The sequence below is a fragment of the Marmota monax genome, unplaced genomic scaffold (assembly GCF_021218885.2).
Source record: "Marmota monax isolate L192 unplaced genomic scaffold, Marmota_monax_Labrador192_F-V1.1 WCK01_AAM20220418_F8-fsc00013, whole genome shotgun sequence".
Taxonomy (NCBI): domain Eukaryota; kingdom Metazoa; phylum Chordata; class Mammalia; order Rodentia; family Sciuridae; genus Marmota; species Marmota monax.
The window spans coordinates 20902067-20924313 of record NW_026692202.1 but is presented as its reverse complement, the minus strand read 5'-3'; the positions used below and the strand labels follow the sequence as shown (position 1 = coordinate 20924313).

At 34.7% G+C, this 22247-nt stretch overlaps 1 protein-coding gene across 5 annotated transcripts in view; it reads right to left on the bottom strand.

Moving 5' to 3' along the window:
* Rars2 (arginyl-tRNA synthetase 2, mitochondrial) overlaps nucleotides 1-22247 on the bottom strand; it is a 92102-nt gene that overhangs the window by 67777 nt on the left and 2078 nt on the right. For 4 of the 5 annotated variants that reach the window (XM_046431704.2, XM_046431714.2, XM_046431724.2 and 1 more), the window contains exons 2-4: nucleotides 7847-7920; nucleotides 2757-2859; nucleotides 1385-1468 (exon numbers count right to left, since the gene is read on the bottom strand). In XM_046431704.2, coding sequence (XP_046287660.1) covers nucleotides 1385-1468; nucleotides 2757-2859; nucleotides 7847-7920 — 261 coding nt within the window. Of the gene's footprint in view, nucleotides 1-1384; nucleotides 1469-2756; nucleotides 2860-4820; nucleotides 4971-7846; nucleotides 7921-22247 lie in introns of those variants that run through there. The other variant, XM_046431734.2, reaches the window with a different exon arrangement.

The window sequence follows — 22247 nt, the reverse complement described above, 5'->3', positions numbered from 1 at the left end:
AACACTGTCTCAAAAGAGCTGAGGATGTGGCTCAGCTGTTAAGTGCCCCTGGGATCAATCCCTGGTACCCCAAACCATCACCACAACAAAACCTCCCAAAATTAGGTTGTGAAATTACTGTTGCTAAGCTTTTATTCACTCTTAAATTGGTTTTGATCCATCAACTGCATTTTGAGTCCTAAAAATGTAGTTCATGATATGAAAAATTTTATTATTAAAGAACTGGTTAAGATGGTTATAAGACAGAATAGGCAGAGATGGGAGCAGCAGGAAGTAAAACAACACATACAACAAACATTTAAGGTGCATTCACAGGTGGCTGTGGATTATAGCTTAGTGGTAGAGCACTTGCCTAGCATGTGTGGAGTGAAGTCCTGGGTGATTCCCAGCACTGCAAAACAAACCACCAAGACCAAAAATCCCACAAGAAGACACATCCCCAGAGTGCTAGTTGGTTCAAGACTAGGAGTTTTTATATTTATATTATCTCTGTAGTCTCATAATCTTGAAGATGGGCAACATTTTCCATTAAATGTAAAACTAAGGTTCAGAAATAGTATTTATTTGTACAATGTCACAGAGAAAATAATACTCTATACAATCAGTAGGAAATAGAGAAAGGATTAATATACAGATGTTAAATTGAATAGTGCCTATCATATACTAGGGTCCCAATAAACATTAATACTTTAAGAATACGTGGATAAGAAGACTGCAAGTGGAGAGGTGAACATTAATGAGAAGGAGTCCATATTCAGATTATTGTAAGTTTATTCTGAATTTTATCTCTGAATTTTCTTATGTTACTGTATTAATTGCCTTTTGCGGGCTTAATATTTATTGTCTTATTAAAAGAAAAAGCTGTCTTATGATTTCTTCTGTATATGATTTCTTCTGTATATATCTTATGTTTCTAACAAGACTATAAAATACCAGAGAGTAGAAACTAGCATCCCTTTCTTGGATTCAATACAAAACTGATGTATTCATTCAACAAATATCGATCTAGCATCTACTATGTGCTAGACACTGCTAAAAAACTATGGAGATCCAACAGTAAAAAAAAACAGATGCTATTAACCCTAAGGGGATAAGAGTTTAAAGGGCAAGTGGTATTAAACAAATAAAAGGAATTTAAATACCAACTATGGTAGGTTCTATAAAGGAGAAATATAGAGTGCTATAGGAGAATATAAAAAGATCAGAAATCTACTGCCAAGAAAATCTCAAGATCCAACAGGCTGTTAAACTCAGGTGGCACTCCATTCAAAGGGATCAGTATATGCAAAGGTTGTGTGTACAATGAGTTTCAGAGCAGGAGGAAGATCAGTGCAATTAAAGAAGAGAATGAATGTACAATGGCTGGATAATAACTCATTCTTACCTTTGTTAGTAGTTCCCTGTTTATTTTGAAATTCACAGTTCCTGGACCAGTGCTGATTTCACTCACTACTGTATCACATTTCAGCTAGAAAATAAGCATATTATGAAATAGGCCCAATGAGACATACAGTTCTAATACTACAACTGGCTGACAAAGTCAAGCTGAGTTACCTCTTACAGTCATTACAGGTGGACCTGGGCCTTAGCCAATCTTCAGTTTCTCCACTTTACTTAGGTAAATACATTTTCTTTTTTTCCTTATTAGAAATGCTATTTTGTATTCAGAGTATCTCCTTTCCCCTTTGTCTTTCCTTCACCTCAAATTCTCCATTTGTCATGCAATAAGCACTTACCCTTACTCAAGAGCCACAGAATATGACATTGGGTCAGATCCTAACTAAAGCTTTTGAACCAACACAAAGCATGTAAATAATTTAGTCTGTCTTCTCTGCTCATGCCCAGCCTCCTTAACCACCTAGATGTTCAAACCCCTTGATAAACCTATAGAACTAAAGATGTGCTAGTGTTTACTGAAGAACTTCTAGTCTATATTTTTGAGAACAAGAAATAGGAAGAAAGGGATTAAATATCCTAATTAGATTAATTCTACTCCTGGTGTACTTCCTAGTAAAAATCTTAGGTGATTTTTATTATCAAATAAATATCTACTCAGTTATCAAAGTTCCTTTATCATACTCATTCCTCACAAATCTTTTTCCTTGACAGTGACTTTCATTGTTCCAATTCTTCAGAGATCCCAGATACCTCTTGTGTCACAAATAATAACCCCATTAACAATAACAACAAAACTTATCTAATATCTATTTTTGCTGAGGGTATTACACTAACAATTTAGATTTGGTCATTCTCTACAATCTTTTAAAATAAATAAAACCCACCAGGGAACTTAGAAATACTTAAGTTTTATGAAATCATCTAACCACTTCTTCCCTGTAATCATGATTCCATTTACATTTAATCACTTCTTCTCATATTTTAATGTTCTTCTCAGAAACTCATTTTAAAAACTGCAACCCACAGCTCTAATTTATCAAGCTTGTTCTCCAAAATTCAAAAGTCCACCCAGCTTCAATCTGTAAATTTAATTAACACTTCAGTCCTACTCTGAAGTACTTAATCAAAAAATTGAACATTGTCAGCTCAAGAGGAATGCTTTATAAATAACTTGAAAAATCATTGTAACCTTATAGTAGTACAGGGCTAAAATGAATTTAAATGATATTTTCCAAGATAAAAAAGAAACACTATTAAATTCATTATTACAGATGAGAAACCCTGCAGAGAGCACTCTTTTTTCCTTTAAAATGCTAAATTTATTATAATGTTAAATAGAGATAATAGTGCTAAAATACCTTCTCTGCCAGTTTCTTGGCTTGAACTTGAATATCTGGTCTTACCGGGTCATTGCTATTTTCCAGTAAAGAATCCACAGATAGCTGAAAGTCAGCTACTTCTCTAAAGACAGAAATTGAAATGAGAAAGAGCTGTGGTTATCTTAGAAGCATTACAAATTTAACAAAGGTTAATCATTGTGTATTTGTCATATGAACATGACTTTATTGAAAAAGGCATTATGTTTTCAAAATTAAAAGCAAGGAAATTAGAAATCACCTTGTATTTATTTAAAAACTTTTTTTAACATTTATAACATTTTATAAAATTTTTCCTTTTCTGTTATGTAATTGTAACTTTATGATATCTCTGTGAAATAGACAGAGGTGTCTGGCAAATTAAATGTCTCCTGTCAAATTCTAATGCAACTAAGCAGATGCAGACAAAAATTCAGGTCTTTTGACCTCTTCCTAGGATGCTTCCTACACTACTCCAAATGCTTGCTTCTAATTCTTGCTCCTCCACTGACTTCCAAATGACAAAAAAAAAAAAAAATATATATATATATATATATATATATATATATATATAACTTGAGTTTCAACACGAGGGAAAAAAATTCATTCTGAATACTCAGTAGTTCATAAAACAGACACTGCCATTTATCCTTTTCATTCGGTTGATGATGAAACAATGCAAAAACAAATACAACACCAGCAATGAGTGAAAATCATCATTTGCTTGATGAGAGCAGTTCTAAGAAAAGAAAGTAGGGAATGGAATCAAAGAAGTACAGTTCAGTGACCTGAACAGTATTTGTAACATTTTATTACTAAAAATCAAGAGCCATCCTTCTCCTCTCAAAAAATAAATAAATAAAAATGAAAAAATATGGAAAAAAACTTAATTCAGAGGGTGACCACGTGAGTGTTTTATTATTCTCTACAAATTTTTCTGTAGATTTAAAATGTACAAAGTTCAAGATCTACAAAATAGTTTTTAAATCAACATACATCTGTGTAATTACACTAACATCTTTTGATGTTTAATAAGAGAATACAGAATAGGACTTCATGAGTATAGTACGTGGTTTGTCCATTCTCTGTCTAGCACGTCACTCACATGAGAAGGGCATACTTTAGAGGGGCACAAGTGACTTCCTTATCACTTATGATTATCAGGGAAATATCTAAAAATTCCTGTGTGACTTCTGGTTAACATCAGATTTTAAAAGTCTACGATAATCATTAAGAATTTTCCTGGGCCTTGCGAGATATAGTTGCGCATGCTTGAAATGCTACTGACTTGGGAGGCTAAGGCAGAAGGATCTCAAGTCTGAGACTAGCCTCAGCAAATCAGCAAGACCCTGTCTCAAAAAAGTTAAAAGGCTGGGGATGTGGCTCAGGTTAAGCGCCCCTGGGTTCAATCCCCGATACCAAGAAAAAATTAAAAAGAATTTTCCCGGGGGGCCTTAATCCATTATTCAGAGTGGCTAACACAAACCAACCCAACTCATTTACTGATATCCGAGCTATTACCACAGACCCAAGTTCATCTACCAATCAGTGCCTGTGTGATGTTGGAAAAGTTGCTTAATCTCTCAGTACTCAGTAAAATGGTGATGACAATGGAATCTACTTCACAGTGTTGTTTAGAAATCAAGTCTTGGTTATGAATTATATTAATCCTAGTTCTGATGTTAAATGAAAATGTTAAATAGTATCAGCACTGACCTCTGGGAAAGTCTTTTTCTACTTTATAGTACATGATAATTCAATTTTCTAAAAATTAATCGTAAAATTCTTTTAAGGTTTGAATGTATTTATTCTTACCAAAGAACTCTTGATAGTTCAGTCAAGTATTTATGCCAATCATGGGGAACTAAACTAGTTAATAACATGGGAATAACATAAAAAGAATAACAAATTCAAAGATATATATATATATATATATATATATATATATATATATAAAAATTATAGAAAATGATGTAAATAAAAAGTAGTAAGAGCCCTGATAATAATATAAACTGAAATACAGATTTGAATACATCAAAGATTAAATTATTGTTTGTTGATACATACCTTGGATATTTTAGAGAAGATTTAATATGACTCAGACTCTCAAACATCCAGAAAACACAAAGAAATCATACGATTTTTAAAAAAATAGTGTAAAATTATAAAGAGTAACAAGCATTTGTAATTTTATTCTAGAAAGGTATAACATACTAATAATTTAATTTAAAAATTGTATAATCTCCATGGAATCATAAATATTTCTAATTAGTTCAGTGGCAGAAGGACAAAAAAATTGATCCTTTTAGTTTGTTAACAATGATTAATACCAATTTATTAAACTAAGAATATTTAAAACATAAATTCTGAAATTATGTGAAGGTTACCTACCACTACCAAAGGTGCAAAAGAGAAGGAAGTGAGGGAGATCAACCAGATTTCCATCTACTTCCCAGTTGCCCCTTTGGGGAACTTTTAATCATACACCCAAAAGGAACTTTTGGTTTTGCTTTGTCTATTTGAAGAGATAATTCTTGCATGTGAATTATGTATAAAAATTTTAAAACTGAAAACAACGTAAATGTCTATCAACAGTAGAATAACAGAATATTACAAAAAAAAAAAGTGATGTCAAGGAAAAGGGTTAAAAAATCTTAGTTTTGTAGCTTTTTTTTTAATCTGAAAAACATATTCAAAGACAAAGAAATGAAAAATACACTAACTTCCTAAAATCAGTCACCTACTATAGTAAGATTATTGGGACTTTATTTTTCTTATTCTTCTGTATTTTCCTGAATTTCCTTAAAGAGATTGTTTTGCACTCTATAGTTTTATGAAATTAATCCCTCTTACTTTCATTTTTTTGGGGGGTGGGGATACTGGGGATTGAATTCAGGGACACTCCCACTGAGCCACATCCCCAGCTCTATTTTGTATTTTTTTTTTTTTTTAGAAACAGGGTCTCACTGAGTTGCTTAGCTCTTCACTGTTGTTGACGCTGGCTTTGAACTCATGATCTTCCTGCCTCAGCCTCCTGAGTCCCTGGAATTACAGGTGAGTGTCACTGCTCCGGCTCTTACTTTCATTTTTTAAAAATTAAAACCAGTAAGTTTAAAAAGCAGGGGCTGGGGATGTGGCTCAAGCGGTAGCGCGCTCGCCTGGCATGCGTGCGGCCCGGGTTCGATCCTTAGCACCACATACAAACAAAGATGTTGTGTCCGCCAAATACTAAAAAAAAATAAATATTAAAATTCTTTCTCTCTCTCTACCTCTCTCTCACTCTCTCTTTAAAAAAAAAAAAAAAAAAAAAAAAAAGCAATAGCTACTTTTCCACTAACTTCCGAAGGTTTTTGTGTTGGTTAATGTGAAAGCCACAGGCTTTGAGTACTACTGACTTATGACAATGCTCTCAATTCTAATAAAATCAATGTTATATAGGAAGTTCACTATAGCTGAAAATACATAGAGAACTAGCAGACCTGAGCAAATTGGTTCATTTTATATTACCTATTCTATGCCAGCAAAAAATAATATTTCTTAATTCTCCTAGCACTTAATAGCATTCTAATATAAAGTCAGAAATATGGAACAGTGAGACTTGATTTTTAACTGTAAGGGATACTCTGGATTTATTATAGCAAAACAGTAAAGGTTTCCTCAGTATGGAGAATTTTAGACTTGTGGCTCGGAAAATTTTTGAAGTGGTTCTCAATATTTATTATTTATAAACCAAAATCTTAGTACCTTGCATTATTAAAGCAAAGGCAAGCAAAGGCAATCCTATTCAAAAGATGGGTCAAAATAGTTTAGTTTATTAGGTCTTTGAAGACATTAAAATTGAGAGATTACCCTTATTATGCAGAATGCAAATTACAGATTTTACGAAATAAGTAACTGATGTGGAAAACTACATAAATTTACATATAATTATGAGAGCCCCTTGGTCCCTTGTTGCCTCTGTTCTTGGAATTCACATAAAGGAAGATGCAGTAGGCCATTTTATAGGTGTTCTCTTTTACTACAAGGTCAAATGTAGCCTCTCTCTTCCCTTTTCATTTATTTCTTTGTTCTATCCTGAGAACAGGAATATCCATCTTATGCTAATAGTCTTGACAAAATTAAGGGAATGAAATACATATTGCTACCAGTAATTACATGGTTACCTCTTTCCAAACCTTGGGGCTCAATGCCTACTATGTGGTAAATATGTCATTATTAACTGACAATACAGTGGTCCCTTGGTGCCTGAGGTTCCAGACACCCCATAGATAAAACAATCTGTAGATGTTCAAATCCCTTAAATGCAATGGTACAATATTTGCATATAACCTACACACATCCTATATATACTTTAAATTACTTCTAGGTTGCTTATAATACCTGATACAATGCAAATTCTATGTAATTAGTTGTTATATTGTAAGATTTAGGGCATAATGACCAAAAAAAAAAAAAAAGAAAAAAAAAAAGGTACAGATGCAGTTTCTCTTTGAATACTTTTGTCTCATGGATTATGGGACCTGAAGGGGACCCTGTGGATTGTAGAAAACTGAGGATATTTCATCTAAGTATGAAAGTTTTCTACCCAAAGCAAAAACAAATATCAGGATGACCAAACACAATTCTCTGAATTGAAAAAAGCTACTATAGGTTGTATGCTATCAAAATCAATAGTTCTCTGTCACTAGGAATCTTCAAAAGGAAACTCAAATAACAAAATCAATACAACCAACCTATTAGATTAAATATGGTACAACAGTATTTAAACATCAGATGGTTGAAAAAACCAAGGGTTCAAAACATTTAGTTCTTAAATAATTAAATTTGAACCTCATTCCCAAAGACTTTGACACAACTATCACTACAAGCATAAGCAAGCATAAAAATAATTAATATAAGAATATTACCTGTCACATCAGAGTGTCCAATACAGATTTTAATTTTATTGTTGATTACACTAATAAGTTGAATATAATGAATCACATCTTATAATTCACTTCAAAGACTATTCCATAAATTGAAGAGTAACAATTTTTTATTCAACAAATTTGAGAACATTATAGATTACTATAAATGTATTAATTATACTTAACTCTTTTCTGGAAATTGGAACTGCAGATATTGATTTGATCAAGTTTTCTGGTGGAAGATCCAGCACTCTGGAAAGCTAAGTCAAAAAGAACAAAATAGGGTAAGACTGTAGATAATATTTGTTCCATATTCATAATACTACTTAAAAATAAAAAGAATAAACAACTGACACACCAACATAAATGGACATTATGCTAAGTAAAAGAAGCCAGATTCCAAAGATTATATAGTTTATAATTCTATTTACTTGACATACTAGAAAACTCAAACTATAAGGTTGTAGAATAGATTTGTGTTTGCCAGGAGCTGAAGGTGAAGGGATGGTTTGACCATAAAGTAGTAAACAAATTAATTTCAGGATGAATTTTGTCTTTATAAATTTAAAAATAAATTTAAAACAAAGTTTATGAAAAAGTATAGATGAACCACTGAGGACCAAAAGTACTTCTTATTCTCATTTAAAAGATTATTTATTGCCAGACACTGTTCTAGGTGTTCGGGATATAGCAGTGAACTTTCATGCTATTATAGCCTTCACTTCATGAATGATGAAACCGAAGTACACAGCATTAATGTAACTTACCTAATTGAAAAAGCTAGGATGTTAACATAGGTCATCTAAAACCAGAACTTACATTCAACTCCAACTCAACCCCTATGCCATATACATTCATAATGTATATTGTGGAGTGCAGTGACTTGAGATTGGGGATCCCTGATTGCTTCGTGGCTGTGGTGAGTCTATTGCCTGGAAATGTTTCTATGCAAGGTTTCAGGATGCCCAGTTGCTATGGTGATGCTTGGCCCAAAGAGGCTCTGTTCAAGAGTCTTATCAGTCTCAACCTTGATCACAGGCACATAATTCCCAGGGAAAGAGGAATTCTGAGCATGACAAGACAACTCCTATGTTTCACCAGCAATGCTACTTCTGAGCCTGCCCACTTAACAGTAACTTTAGACAATGGGCTTCCTGAGTCCTGCAGGAAGCTCCACCAAATACTGCAACAGTGAAATAGTTACAAGAATGTTTTTAGTCCTGTAACTTTCTAGCCTACAAAGAATCATGCCTGTATAATCCTTTACTTCTTGATTATGAGATCCTATATAAATAAACTTGCTGGGCCAAATCTTCAGTCACTGCTTTTCCATCAGAGAGCAGTGCTACATCTGATTCCAACCTTTTATCTTAATATCTCTGTGTATGTGTTTTTCTTAATCCCCTATCACCCCTCACCAGTTTCTCAGGTTCAACTGTGTAGGTCCCAGCAGTATATATACATTTTCGGTAAAAAATGCATAAAAACAAAATAGTAGAATAGAAGCACAGCCATAATGAATTTATAATGAGTTTATAACTGTCATCATCTTTCTTCTCCATCTCCTCTTGTCTCTGCAACAGTCCAATAATGGTTATAGAGTTGGGAGAAGGAAAAGAGTGATGAGGAAAATAGGAAAAGAATGTGAAGTTCTTAAAAAGAAACCTTCAGAGGGGCCTGTAACTATTCAGAAGAATAAAATTAAACCATTGTCTCCTGATAAGTAATAATATTTAACAGGAACAACTTGTTGAATTTCACAAATATATTTTAAAATGATCAAAACCTTCATTCCTGGAGCTATCATTTATCTTTATGATGATCTGTGTATTTCTGCTTTGATCTACTATGTACTGATTTTTAAACTTAAATCTCCAGGTGAAGTTTTTATTTTTATTTTTTAATTTCTAGTCTTTTGGACGTTCATTACTTTATTGCCTCAAAGAGTTAATTCCATATGATATATTCCCAAAAGTGGATAAATATTTCTAAAGCAAATATTGCTTATTTGTAGAATAAAGGCTGTAAGTTTATGTTAATACTATAAAAATGTTCCTGCCATAAAGATGTATCCGTAACAAAGGTTCTAATAAAATCTTTTAGAAAAAAACAAAAGATGCAAATCCAATTCCACATTCATTAGCTATGAGGTTGTGGGACAGTCATTTTATAAAAATGTGCTTTACTTTTCATAACTGAAATATGGGAATAATAAGTTTATTAAATAATAAACTAGGGCTCTTATGAATATTAAGAAAAATACTTAGGAAATAAGCACACAAAATTTTTTTCTTCTTAAAAGATTTTAGTTTAGCTATCAGAGGGAAAATGTGAATCAGAGAAACCCACAATATCATAGCAGCTCCATAAGAATGAATTAAAATAGCAGTTTTGCAGTAGCAAACTATGGCAGAAAGATTGTGGGAAAACACTGGTAGGCAACTCAGTGACCTAGCAATTAGGTTAAAACCAAAAATATTAGCTTCTACAATAGAAAGACAATAAAAGCAACAGATGGTGGCAGTGTCAGGTGTGCTATGGCTCAGTGGGGGAAGGTAAGCACCTGTCAGAGCCAAAAGACATTTTCCCACTAGGTTTAAAGAAAAAACATGCTGCTATTCAACAAGTTTGCAATCTGAGTAGAAAACATCAGAAATGGCAAGCTAATCTGGCACAGGGAGGATGCTCCACAGCTCCCCAGAAGGAACAGTTGAAGTAGGGAATAAGTGACAGCTTAAAAAAGACTATTCTGGACTTCCTAAGTGATAGACTAGGAATCCTGGAAGTTTACCTCCTATTTTTTCTTTCTTAAAAGAAAAAATAAATTTTTAAAATTTTTTTTGGTTGTAGATGAACACAATAACTTTATTATATTTATTTATTTCTATGTGATGCTGAAGATTGAACCCAGTGCCTCACGCATGGAAGGCAAGCGCTCTATCACTGAGTTACAACCCTAGTCCCTTAACTTTGTATTTTCATGTTTCACAATTTCTTTTCTCGTCTTGTTCTTGGTATAGGCTTTTTGAATACCCAACACCAGTTACTTAAACTCTACTTTTCACCGGATCAGTAGGTGCCCACACCATGGGGCAGTCTGAGCATATAAGTGAGACTGTACCACAGACTAGGGAGAAATTCAGGGTGGCCACTCAGTCAGTCTGCAGAGCAGATAAGAATGAAGGGTGATTCTCAGATGGGAGAGTCTAAAATCAAAATCACAGAAAGAAAAGCCTCTATTTAAAAAGAAACCTCAGGGCTGGGTTATGGCTCAGTGGTAGAAAACTTGCTTAGAATGTGTGAGGCACTGGAATTAATTCTCAGCACCATATATAAATAATAAATAAAATAAAGGTTCACTGATGACTTAGAAAGACATTAAAAAAAAAAAGAAGAAGAAGAAATCATGAAATTCATCTGGAAAAATAAAAGACCCAGAATAGCAAAAGCAATTCTAAGCAGGAAGAGTGAAACAGGCGGTATAGCAATACCAGACTTCAAACTATACTACAGAGCAATAGTAACAAAAACGGCATGGTACTGGTACCAAAACAGACAGGTGGAACAATGGTACAGAATAGAGGACACAGAGACCAATCCACAAAATTACAACTATCTTATATTTGACAAAGGTGCTAAAAGCATGCAATGGAGAAAGGACAGCATCTTCAACAAATGGTGCTGGGAAAACTGGAAATTCATATGCAACAAAATGAATCTGAATCCCTTTCTCTTGCCATGCACAAAAGTTAACTCAAAATGGATCAAGGAGCTTGATATCAAAACAGAAACTCTGCGTCTGATAGAATAAAGGAAAAGAGTGATGAAGAAAAAGTTGGCTCTAATCTACATATTGTGGGGTTGGGCTCCAAATTCCTTAATAGATGACCCATAGCACAAGAGTTAAAAACAAGAATCAACAAATGGGATTTACTCAAACTAAAAAGTTTTTTTCTCAGCAAGAGAAACAATAAGAGAGGTAAATAGGGAGCCTACATCCTGGGAACAAATTTTTACTCCTCACACTTCAGATAGAGCCCTAATATCCAGAGTATACAAAGAACTCAAAAAATTAAACAATAAGGAAACAAATAACCCAATCAACAAATGGGCCAAGGACCTGAACAGACACTTCTCAGAGGAGGACATACAATCAATTAACAAGTACTCGGAAAAAATGCTCACCATCTCTAGCAGTCAGAGAAATGCAAATCAAAACCACCCTAAATGCTTAAGATGGTAAATTTTATGTTATATATATTTGCCCACATTTTAAAAAAATTCAAAGAAAGACTTCTAAAATTAAGTAGTGGCTCACGTAATTGTCTCTCGCCCAATATCAAATTAAAAATAAAAGGAACAAAGGAAATAAGGTAGAAAGTGAATAAGTAGGTAGCTTGGTTCTCTAGCAGCAAATACACAAAATATAAACAGCCCAAATTCATAAAACTTCAAAAGGGCTAGCAAGCCAAGGGAAGATTCTGCAATTTTGATACAGAATGGGGCAATACTATTTGATGAGCTAACTATCTTGGGCCTCATGTATCAGAAGTCAGAGAAATGAAATAATAATTTTCATTAAGAACTCAAATCTGGAGAGAAACAAATCAAATGAATTCCATTCGTCTTATGACTGGGAGATGCTGCCAAGCTACAGAAGAGAATGAATAAAACAGGGAAGGGAATTCTGGCACTTTCCAGAAAAAAGATTCTAGATACAGAGGCCTTCCCAATTATGGGAGCAAACTTTGAGATGATGCTGTGTACGCAGTAAGAATCAGAGGATTTTTTTTTTTTTTTAGGAGCACTGAAAAACATCAGGGCTAGTTAGAAAAAACTAAATATGCCCAGTCAGAATTCAGGAATGCTATGTAGGTCACTATGACCTACTGAAGAGAGAGACAAAAGAAGAGTAGAGTAGAAAATTATAGTTTATATTTTTGCAACCACAAAAGTGAGGAGAGCAAAGAACAAATGTATAAGGAATGAAGAAGTCACTCATGCAATAGGCAAACAAATACAAAGTTGGGCAGAGCTGTCAAGCATGACCAACAGAAAAAGATCAAGCATTACAAACAGGCAAACAAACTAAGGGAGAGAAAGGGAGGAGGAGGGAGGGCAAACTGAAAGACAAAATGCAAAGAATGCATCATATAAGAGATCAAATAACTCTGTCCAGAAGAAAAATATAATCCAACAAAAGACATTCTTTACAAATGCTCCAGGATTTGGAACTTACTCAGATTATGAATAGGGTAAAAGAGAATTAAAAGACAAAATGAAAAAAGATTAAATGGGAAGATAAAATTTAAATTAAATTATCAAACCTTCACCATAAAACTAATAACCATAATCACAAAGAGACTATTTATAATTAAAAACAAAAAATATTACACAGAAGAACTAACATAATCAGAGAATTCAGGTTTTAATGAGTAGCCATTAAAGGGGTCAGAAAAATAAAATTTGGGACAACACAATTCAAAATTAAGAAAATTGTTGTTCTAAACCACAGAAAAGAACAAAGACTGGCAGGCAAGCCAACAGAAAGGCAGGCAGATTGATTCTGTAGCAGCAAACCTAAAGACAGAGAGACAAAGGCCAAAGTCACATGTTTTGAAAGTGATAGTCAAGGGAAGAAAAAACAACAACAAAAAATATTCTGAGGGGCCACACATGGTGGAAGCATATGCCTGTAATTCTAGCCACTTGGGAGGCTGAGGCAGGAGGATGGCAAGTCCGAGGCTAGCCTTGGCAACTTAGCAAGACTGTCTCAAAATAATAAAAATAAATTTATGTGGCTCTCAGTGGGTAAGCCCCCTGGGTTTAATCTCTAATTTAAAAAAAAAAAAAAAAAAAGATTCTGAAGTAAAATACAGCAACCTCATTTGGTGGGACTTCCTACTTGATCTCAGAAGTCACAGAGATGAAATTAGAAAAACCCAAGAAAAACAAAACATATTCACAGATTATATATATATATATATCTTGCTTCCTGAAGAAAGAAGGGATAGACTGAGAAGAGGGAAGAGAAAAAGACAGTGTAAGATTGTGCCATCAAGGTCACTGCTATAGACAATTGGGGCTAAATTTTTATACACAACACCTTTTGAATTGCTATCCAAAATAACTGTGCTATACTGGAGATAAGCCTATGCTAGGCCCAGCAAACTTCAGGCAGAATGAAGTACTGTTAGCAATAAGTGAATGTGTAAGCACACATGGAACCTCTTTACACAAATGGCAGCTGCAATCTAGAGGTATGACCAAGGTGATGAGCAATGAGGCAAAATATTCAATAAAAAGGAAAACTTCCCTGAAATAAAGAACCAAATCTAAATCTTGGTACATTACTGAAATTACATACCATTTAGTAGTAAAATTAAAGTAGATTTGGTTGCATTATTACAGATGAATCTTTTAAATTGATCCAAACAACCCAAAAACTTCAAGCTTCAGAAAGATTAGTTTGATATCATTTATATAATAGTAGTAACTTGCAAAATACTACTACTTAGGGAAATATTCATAGGTAATGAGTGTTACTCACAAGCCTATAAACACAAAATTCAGGACAGACCTTACCTCTAATGTGAGGAAAGTGTTTGCAACTAGGGATGGGTATCAGATAACTTAAATAGTATTTTTAATATTTTATTTTTCAAGTTGGATGGTGAGCAGATAGAAATTAATTATATTTTTCTCCATGGTTAAATATTTTATTAAAAAAACAAATTATAGATCAAAATAAATTATCACGAAGAAAAGATAATAGAGAAAACTCAATACTGAAATGTATGCTGGTTAAGTTACTAAACTTAAAAAATAAAGCACCCTATCAAGAAAACTCCATGGTAAATAAAATAAATATATTCTGTAGTCATGTTACCTAATCACAAAGATCCTGATTGGTTAAAGCAAATAATTTATTAATGATATTTTCATCTGCTCAGTTATATTATGTCATTTAATATGAATTAGCTGACACATAAAAATTAGAAAGCTAACAAGACTGGGAGGTTCTGTGCATTTGCCTCTACAGTATCAGGAGAGAAAATTCAAATTCAGAGCTAAATAATCTGGTATTATTCTTTTGTTGTTTTCCTAAAATGAAGATTTCGACATAATTTAATAATCTATTTTAATGTTATATCTAAAAAGTAATTTCTAAAGGTAAACCCTCCCTTTGATACTCGTAGTACTATTTTGTCTGAGCTCTCAAGATTTCTTTTTAAAGAAAAGGCAGCACAAGTCCTGTTTGAAAAGCCTGCTTGCAAAGAATTCAAGTAGACCACATGCTGGGGAAAAGACTGGCAGTAAACATCTCACTCAATTCAATATAAAATGACCAAGAGACAAGTAGGAGAGATACAGTTAATAAATAGACTCTCTATATTATAAATTTTGAGCAAGAAAGTTACCCAATGCAAATTAGAGAGGTAGAGGAAAGTTATTAAACCAATTGTGAGTGCTAATGGCCCCATCACCCATGGCAGGGATTAATACTAAATTTGAATCAAGACCCTTTAAAAACACACTCCAAATTAAAATGTCTTTCACAATCCCTTATCTGTAGAGACCTCATTTAGCAAATATATTGAAATTTTAAAAATAGCACTTTGGTTTCTTTTTTATTTAAAGCAAAACTAATAATTGTTATTTAAAATGGCACTTCAGTAACAAGTACATGAGGAATCATAACATCATACTTTAATGCTGGACATTTTCTGTTATAAAATTTAAGAAACCCTAAAAATAAAAACTCATTACAACATAACCCAGTTTTTATAAAAGGTATGTCCATCAAGTCTTCCTTTCTATCTTCCTTTTTTTTTCTGGCTGTATATCTGCATAGAAATATATCTAAAAAAAAAAAAAGTCAACATTCATGATGATGATTACTTATAACTGGGATATTTTTGTTGTTGTTTTGTTTCTTTTTTTGAAACACGGTCTCACTAAGTTGCCCAGGCTGGCTTGAACTCTTGGGCTAATATGATCCTTATGCCTTGTGAGACCATTGGCACTCACAAGAACCTGGCTGTAGTTTTTTGTTGTTGTTTTAATTCTTTGCATTGTTTAATTCTTTACAATGAGTAATCATCATTTTTGCAAAAATGAGCAATAAGTTTTTCTCTAAGAAGCCACAACTAAAAAAGCACTTTTAAGAAATTCCTATTGAAAATTAAGCAGAGGGCTGGGGATGTGGCTCAAGCGGTAGCGCACTCGTCTGGCATGTGTACGGCCCGGGTTCGATCCTCAGCACCACATACCAACAAAGATGTTGTGTCTGCCAATAACTAAAAAAATAAATAAATATTAAAAAAAAAAAGAAAGAAAGAAAGAAAATTAAGCAGAAATGCTGCTTTTGCTTAAGTTTACGTGGGGCAATTGCAGTCATCTAGGATAAAGGATAAGTTAGATCCCATACCTCAGAAAGTCTGAAGGGGGGATTCAAAACACCCTGTTCTCACAGATTCTAATATAAGAAGGGCTAATATTTACTGAATATATACAAAAGGCTAAATACAATTCTAAGCATTCTATATGCATAATTTAGCCGTATCCTTATGACAAGATTATAAGTTAGCTAGATAATTTTCTAGATTTCACAGATGAGATACAGAGAACTTACAAATCAAAAAAGGATCATACAGTGGAGTCTTCCATGGTCATATATATATATATGCTGGTACTGGGGATTTGCTGAGAGCCATAGCCAAGTAGGAATGACGCATGGCATTTTTGGTTGAAAGGTGACCCCAGAAAGCCATTGAGATGATAACGATTATGTTAAGATGTGCATTCAATTGGAGATTAGACCCCTGCTGTTTGCCTCCTCCTGCTACTTTGGAGCTCTCCAGGGATTCCTGGAGAGTTCCCATTGGTTGGGGAAGTGCGGTAGGACGGAATTCCGGAGGAGGGATTTCCTGTTGGTATAGCGTGTCCCGGTAGAAGGCCACGTGTGTGGCATTTGCAGGAGTTTTTGAAATAAAGTTTGTTCCTGCTTGAGTGGCTCGTGATTTTGTGCCCAGCCAGACTGCGGCATTTGAACCCAGGGACACTTAACCTCTGAGCCACATCCCCAGTCCTTTTTAAATATTTTATTTAGCAACAAGGTCTCATTGAGTTACCTAGGACCTTGCTAAATTGCTGAGGCTGGCTTTGAACTTGCGAACCCCTTGCTTCAGCCTCCCGAGGCACTGTGATTACAGGCTTGTGCCACCATACCCAGCTCCATGATCATATTCTTAATCACTACACAGTGGTTACAACACTTTGCTGCAATTTGGAATGACTTGGGGATCTTTAGAAAACACTAACACCTCCCTCCCACATGCAAATATTCTGATTTAATAAGTTTGAGATGTGATCTGGGCAGAAGACTTTTAAAAAGTTCCTCAGCTGATTCTCATGTGCAGTAACATATGGGGATTTCTGTACTACCCCTTTTTGTCTCTGGGTCACCTGTGGGTAGACATTATTAAGCCTAGATGAATATCAGAATCACCTGATAATATGAAAACACCATCCCACCACAGTCAATGGGCCTGAGTTTAGGTAGTTTTAAATGCTTCTCAGGTGATTCTAGTCTGAATTCAAAGCTTGAGAATCATTTTGTTAGTCTGCTTTACAGTGCTGTGACCAAAATACCTGACAAAAAGAAGTTAGAGGAGAAAAAGCTTATTTTGAGCTCACAGTTTCAGAGGTTCAGTTCATGGCTGGTTGACTCCATTACTCTGGGCCTGAGGTGACACAGAAATATGGTGTAAGAGAATGGCAGAGGAAAGCTGCTTAGCTCCTAACTGCCAGAAAGCAGATGAGAGTAGCAGCAAAGGAGAGAAGATATAATCCCCAAGGGCATGCCCCCCAGTGAATTACTTCACCTAGCCATGCCCCACCTGCCTACCACTACCACCCAGTAATAATTTGTTCAAATTATTAAGCCATCAAATGGATTAATCCACCAAGTAAATTATAGCTCTCAAAATATAATCATTTCATCTCTAAACATTCCTGCATCAACATAGGAGTTTTGGGGGGGACATCTCATATTCAAACTATAACACTCTCATTTTAACAATGCCCAGACCCTGCAAATATTTTTAATTAGAGGCGTATCTCTCAAATGGGGGGTGAGGAAGAAATTGAGAACCACAATCAAGTTCTCAAATGCCAGAGACAATGGCTTTTAATTTACTTATATTCTCATATGTTCAGAATTATTCTGGAAATAATAAGACTTTAATTGTTTCTCAAATTGCATTCAGAGCTTTCTCTGATGGGAATGTGGCCTATGGGTTTCCTTAGCTGCAGAGTTTTTTTCCTCCTCTTCAGGTAAAGCTGTTTCTTCCGGCGTTGGGCTTTAGTCCAGGTATAAGAATCTACCCATCATTAACTACTTGGCGCTTCAAACTGATGAAAGAAAAAAGTTTCACAGAGAAGAATATGCCAAAAGGTTACTCAATGAAAGCAAAATAATAAAAGAAGACTATAACAGTAAAGCTAAAAATTTTAACAGAATAAAGTATACAAAATATTAGACATAATCCTTGAGAAGTAAACTTAACAACATGAATGAATGAGGAGCAAACCTGAGGCTGAAAGCTGGGAGCACTTCTTAAATGCATGTTAAAAGTGAAAACTCAAAACTGCTAATCTGGTTTCAGAACCTCAAACCAGAGATTCTAATACACAATATAATAATGACTAATATGTATTCAGTGCTTGCAATATACCAAGCACAATTCTAAGCCTTAAATTTGGAAACCTAAGAACAGAGATTCCAATAGAATCTTTAGCTCCCAGGGGCATCCAGTATGAAAGCATTAATGAACTTAGGGGCAGTTCTAAACTACTTGTTTCTCTGGCACACAAGTGCCGCAGTCTGGCTGGGCACAAATCACAAGCCACTGAAGCAGGAACAAACTTTATTTCTGAACTCCACCAGCACATTCCACACACGCTCCCCAGGAATTCTCCCCTAACACCACGCAGCTCCTCCAGGACTCAGCCACCGGAAATATCCCTTCTCCGGCACTTCCCCAACCAATGGGAACTCTCTGGGAATCCCCGCGAGAGCTCAATTGGAACTCAATGGGAACTCGGCGAGAACCCGCTGGCGTCACCTCTCAACCACTTCTTCTGGCAAAAATGCCATGCATCATCCCGACTCGGCTGTGGCCCTCAACACACAAGCAAACATAATTCCTATCTTTAGTACCTAGATACTGATGATGAAGTAAAACAAATAATCAGTCTCGATCAAGACAGGTGTAAATTGAGTTAGGAGCTAAGCTTCCTGAGTTTACAATCAAAATCTATGGCAATTGCACACAAACTTTAATAGTGTTGATGAAAAAAGAGATCCATATTCATTAGCAATTAGACATTGCTAAAAGTGGTAGAGCTGACATCGCTTCCGTATTGTAAAATACTTAAATTGTCCATTACCCCTGGTTATTCTTCACCCCTGACTCTTATACAATGAGGTTTCTGTATGTTTGCCACCAACAGCACATCTGTTTTCCAATTTGAAGAAAATTTTCCTTAGGAAAAGGCCTAGAATAGTTCCAAGACACAAACAAGAATCAAGCAAACTTTACAGTTCAGAAGGGAACTTCCCAAAGGACTTGGAGGGCAAGTTATCACCAATTACTTAAAATGAAAAAAACAGCATCACTTTCATACTTGTGATTTTAAGCAGAACTGAATGCTAGTGGGCTATAGGAGAGTAAGTGTATTAGGTTCACATCAGGATAATAAAATATCTGACACAGGTTACTTGGGTAAGAAAGATTATTTTGGATCATGGTTCTGGAGGTTTGAGTCTAAGATGGGTGGCTCACTGACTTAAGCCTCTGATGAGGGCACATCATGGTAGGAGCAGAGGATAGAACAAAAGCTTATATCTCACACCAGGAAAGGGGTTGAGGGATGGGAAGAGAGGGAGGACTGCCTACAGTCCCACAGTCCCTTATGAGGATAAGCCTCCAATAACCTAACGAACAACCTCCTACCACCTAAAGGTTCACAGCATCTCCCAATACTGTCACTTTGGGGAATCAAACCTTTCCATATAGGTCTTTGGGAGGGAGGTGCTCATTGAAATCATAGCAACTCAAATCATATACCTAGATAATTCAGTCAATTCTGTTGCTGACCTGAATGTGGATGAATATCTTCCCAAAATTTCACCTCAGAACTAGATGACAATAATTGATCATCAAATTTAATTGCTTCTTGAGGCCACACCTAAAAGCTGATAATAAAACCTGTCAGTAGAGTCAAAGAGGCTTGTATTCCCATTTGCTTGTTAGCAGTGTATCTTCTTTATTAAATTATGGAGATAAAAGTTAATGAAGAGACCTTAAGGCTACTTAAAATGTACCAGTTACATGACAACTAAATGCAATTTGCGATACTACACTTGAAAAATCAACAAAACTGCAATGTAGACTGAAAATTAAAGTTTTATATCAATGTCACTGAATCTAATAACTGTACTAATGATATGTCAGATGAGATTTGTTCTTAAAAATGATAATGTATCAAGAGGTAAAGGAGCATGTATATGAATCCCACTCTCAAATGAAACAGGAAAAAATAATCTAGACAGAATGATGAAGCAAATGTGAAATGTCAATAATCAGCCAACCTAGTTAATCTAGAGGATATGGAAATCTCAGTACTATTATCTGTAAGTTTGAAATTACTTCAAAATTAAAGGTTAATAAAAGAACAAGCTGAACTTAAACTTACTAATGCCAAAGCTTTAGTAATGTTCATACTCCAGCTATTGCTATTGCTATGAATAATAAAGTCTCATGTTTTCTGCCACCATCTCTGAACTATGGTAGGTTAACATGTAAATTAAAATCACAGACCCTTCAGTTCTTGACACGAAGCACTTTCTGTAATATTATCTTAACAGAACTTTTATCTTTTTTTCACCCCTGTGTACACTGAGAATTGAACCCAAAGATGCTCTAAAACTGAGCTGAAATCTCCAGTTTCCCCTCCTTTTTTTTTAAAAAAATTTATTTTTATTTTTTGACAGGGTCTTGCTAAATTGCCCAAGTTGGCCTTGAACTTGCAAGCCTCCTGCTGCTGTTTCCTGAGTTGCTGGCTTTATGCCACCTTGCCCTACTTCATTAAATCTTATCAATAGCCCTAAAGTTATGCAAAACACTCCATGTTACAAGCATTACATAAATAGTAGCTAACACTTATATCACCACACTATTAATTTTATGTAACAATCCATAAACTCATAATCAACACCATCATCTTACAGCCATCAGGTTAATTTGCCAAGAGTTTGTCACCCAAGTGATAGGGCTGGAATTTTAGTTCTTTTCACTATTACCATGTCATCTCACTTTAAAATCATGAACTCATACGGTGAAATTATAGTTTTTATATTATATCTCAATATATATTCTCATATTCATTCTTCAGGTATGTATATCTTCTATGTTCCAGGCACTTTGCTGAGGTGGGGGAAATAACAATGAATAAGAAGTGTTCTCTGTCTTCAAAAAATATTATAGAGGAAATATACATCAAAACAAAATAATTACTCACTTATAATGTTATTATAGAAGCAAACAAGGGACTGAGATGGAGAACTGGAGGATATACTCTTAAATTATATGTCATCAGCTGGGAATAAATCCAATGAGTTCCAACTACCATTTTTGAAAAATGAAGTAGTATAAAGTAAAAAAAGTGAACACGTACACATTATAAGTACTGTTTGTTAAACCTTTATCTTGCAAAATGGGTTATGGCATATGCAAAGTGCATTTCTTTTAGACACAGGGAATTATCTATGCAATGAGAATGAAAAGACCTTGGTGGGTTAAAGAGATAGAAAATAACATTTTGGTTAGACCTTACAGAAAGAATAGAGAGGCGTGAATTTAAAAAGATGTTTAAGTTCTGGTGTAGAGTTTGTGAAATGTAGAAGGATAAGTAATATGATTTGATTTACATTTTAAAAGTCACTTTTTTGATATATGTAAAATGGATGAAAGGGAGGAATAAATAGAAACAAACCCATAAGAAGTCAGTGTAGATAATGGTGGCTTGGTTTGGGATAGGGAGAGGAAGGAGCAGTAATGGGAAAGACTGTTTGGCTCCAAGATGTATTTCCGAAGTTAAAACTAATAGAACTTGCTGAGGTGAAGTATAATCTAAATTTTAGTCATATCCAAATACTCTGGTTGCATGAATATACCTGCTTTCCATATGTCATTATGTCTGCACCCTCTCTTCTTAGAACACCTACACCTTGCCAACCTCCTATTCACTTGGCACACTGCTACTCATTCTCCCTTCAAGATGAAGCCCCAGCATCTTGTTTTCCACAAAGCCTCCCCTGACATAAAGCCTTCTTAAGTTCTCTTTTGCATATGTTTCTAATATAGTGGTTACAGAGTGCACTGCAATTATCTGTTCACATCTGTTCCCCAAGCTGGTCTGGAGCCACTCCAGGGCAGAAAACATTCACTTTCAACTTTGGGATAGTTGTTAGAAAACTCTAGACTCATTATTCAAAGTCTGCTGAATAGTTGTGTCATAG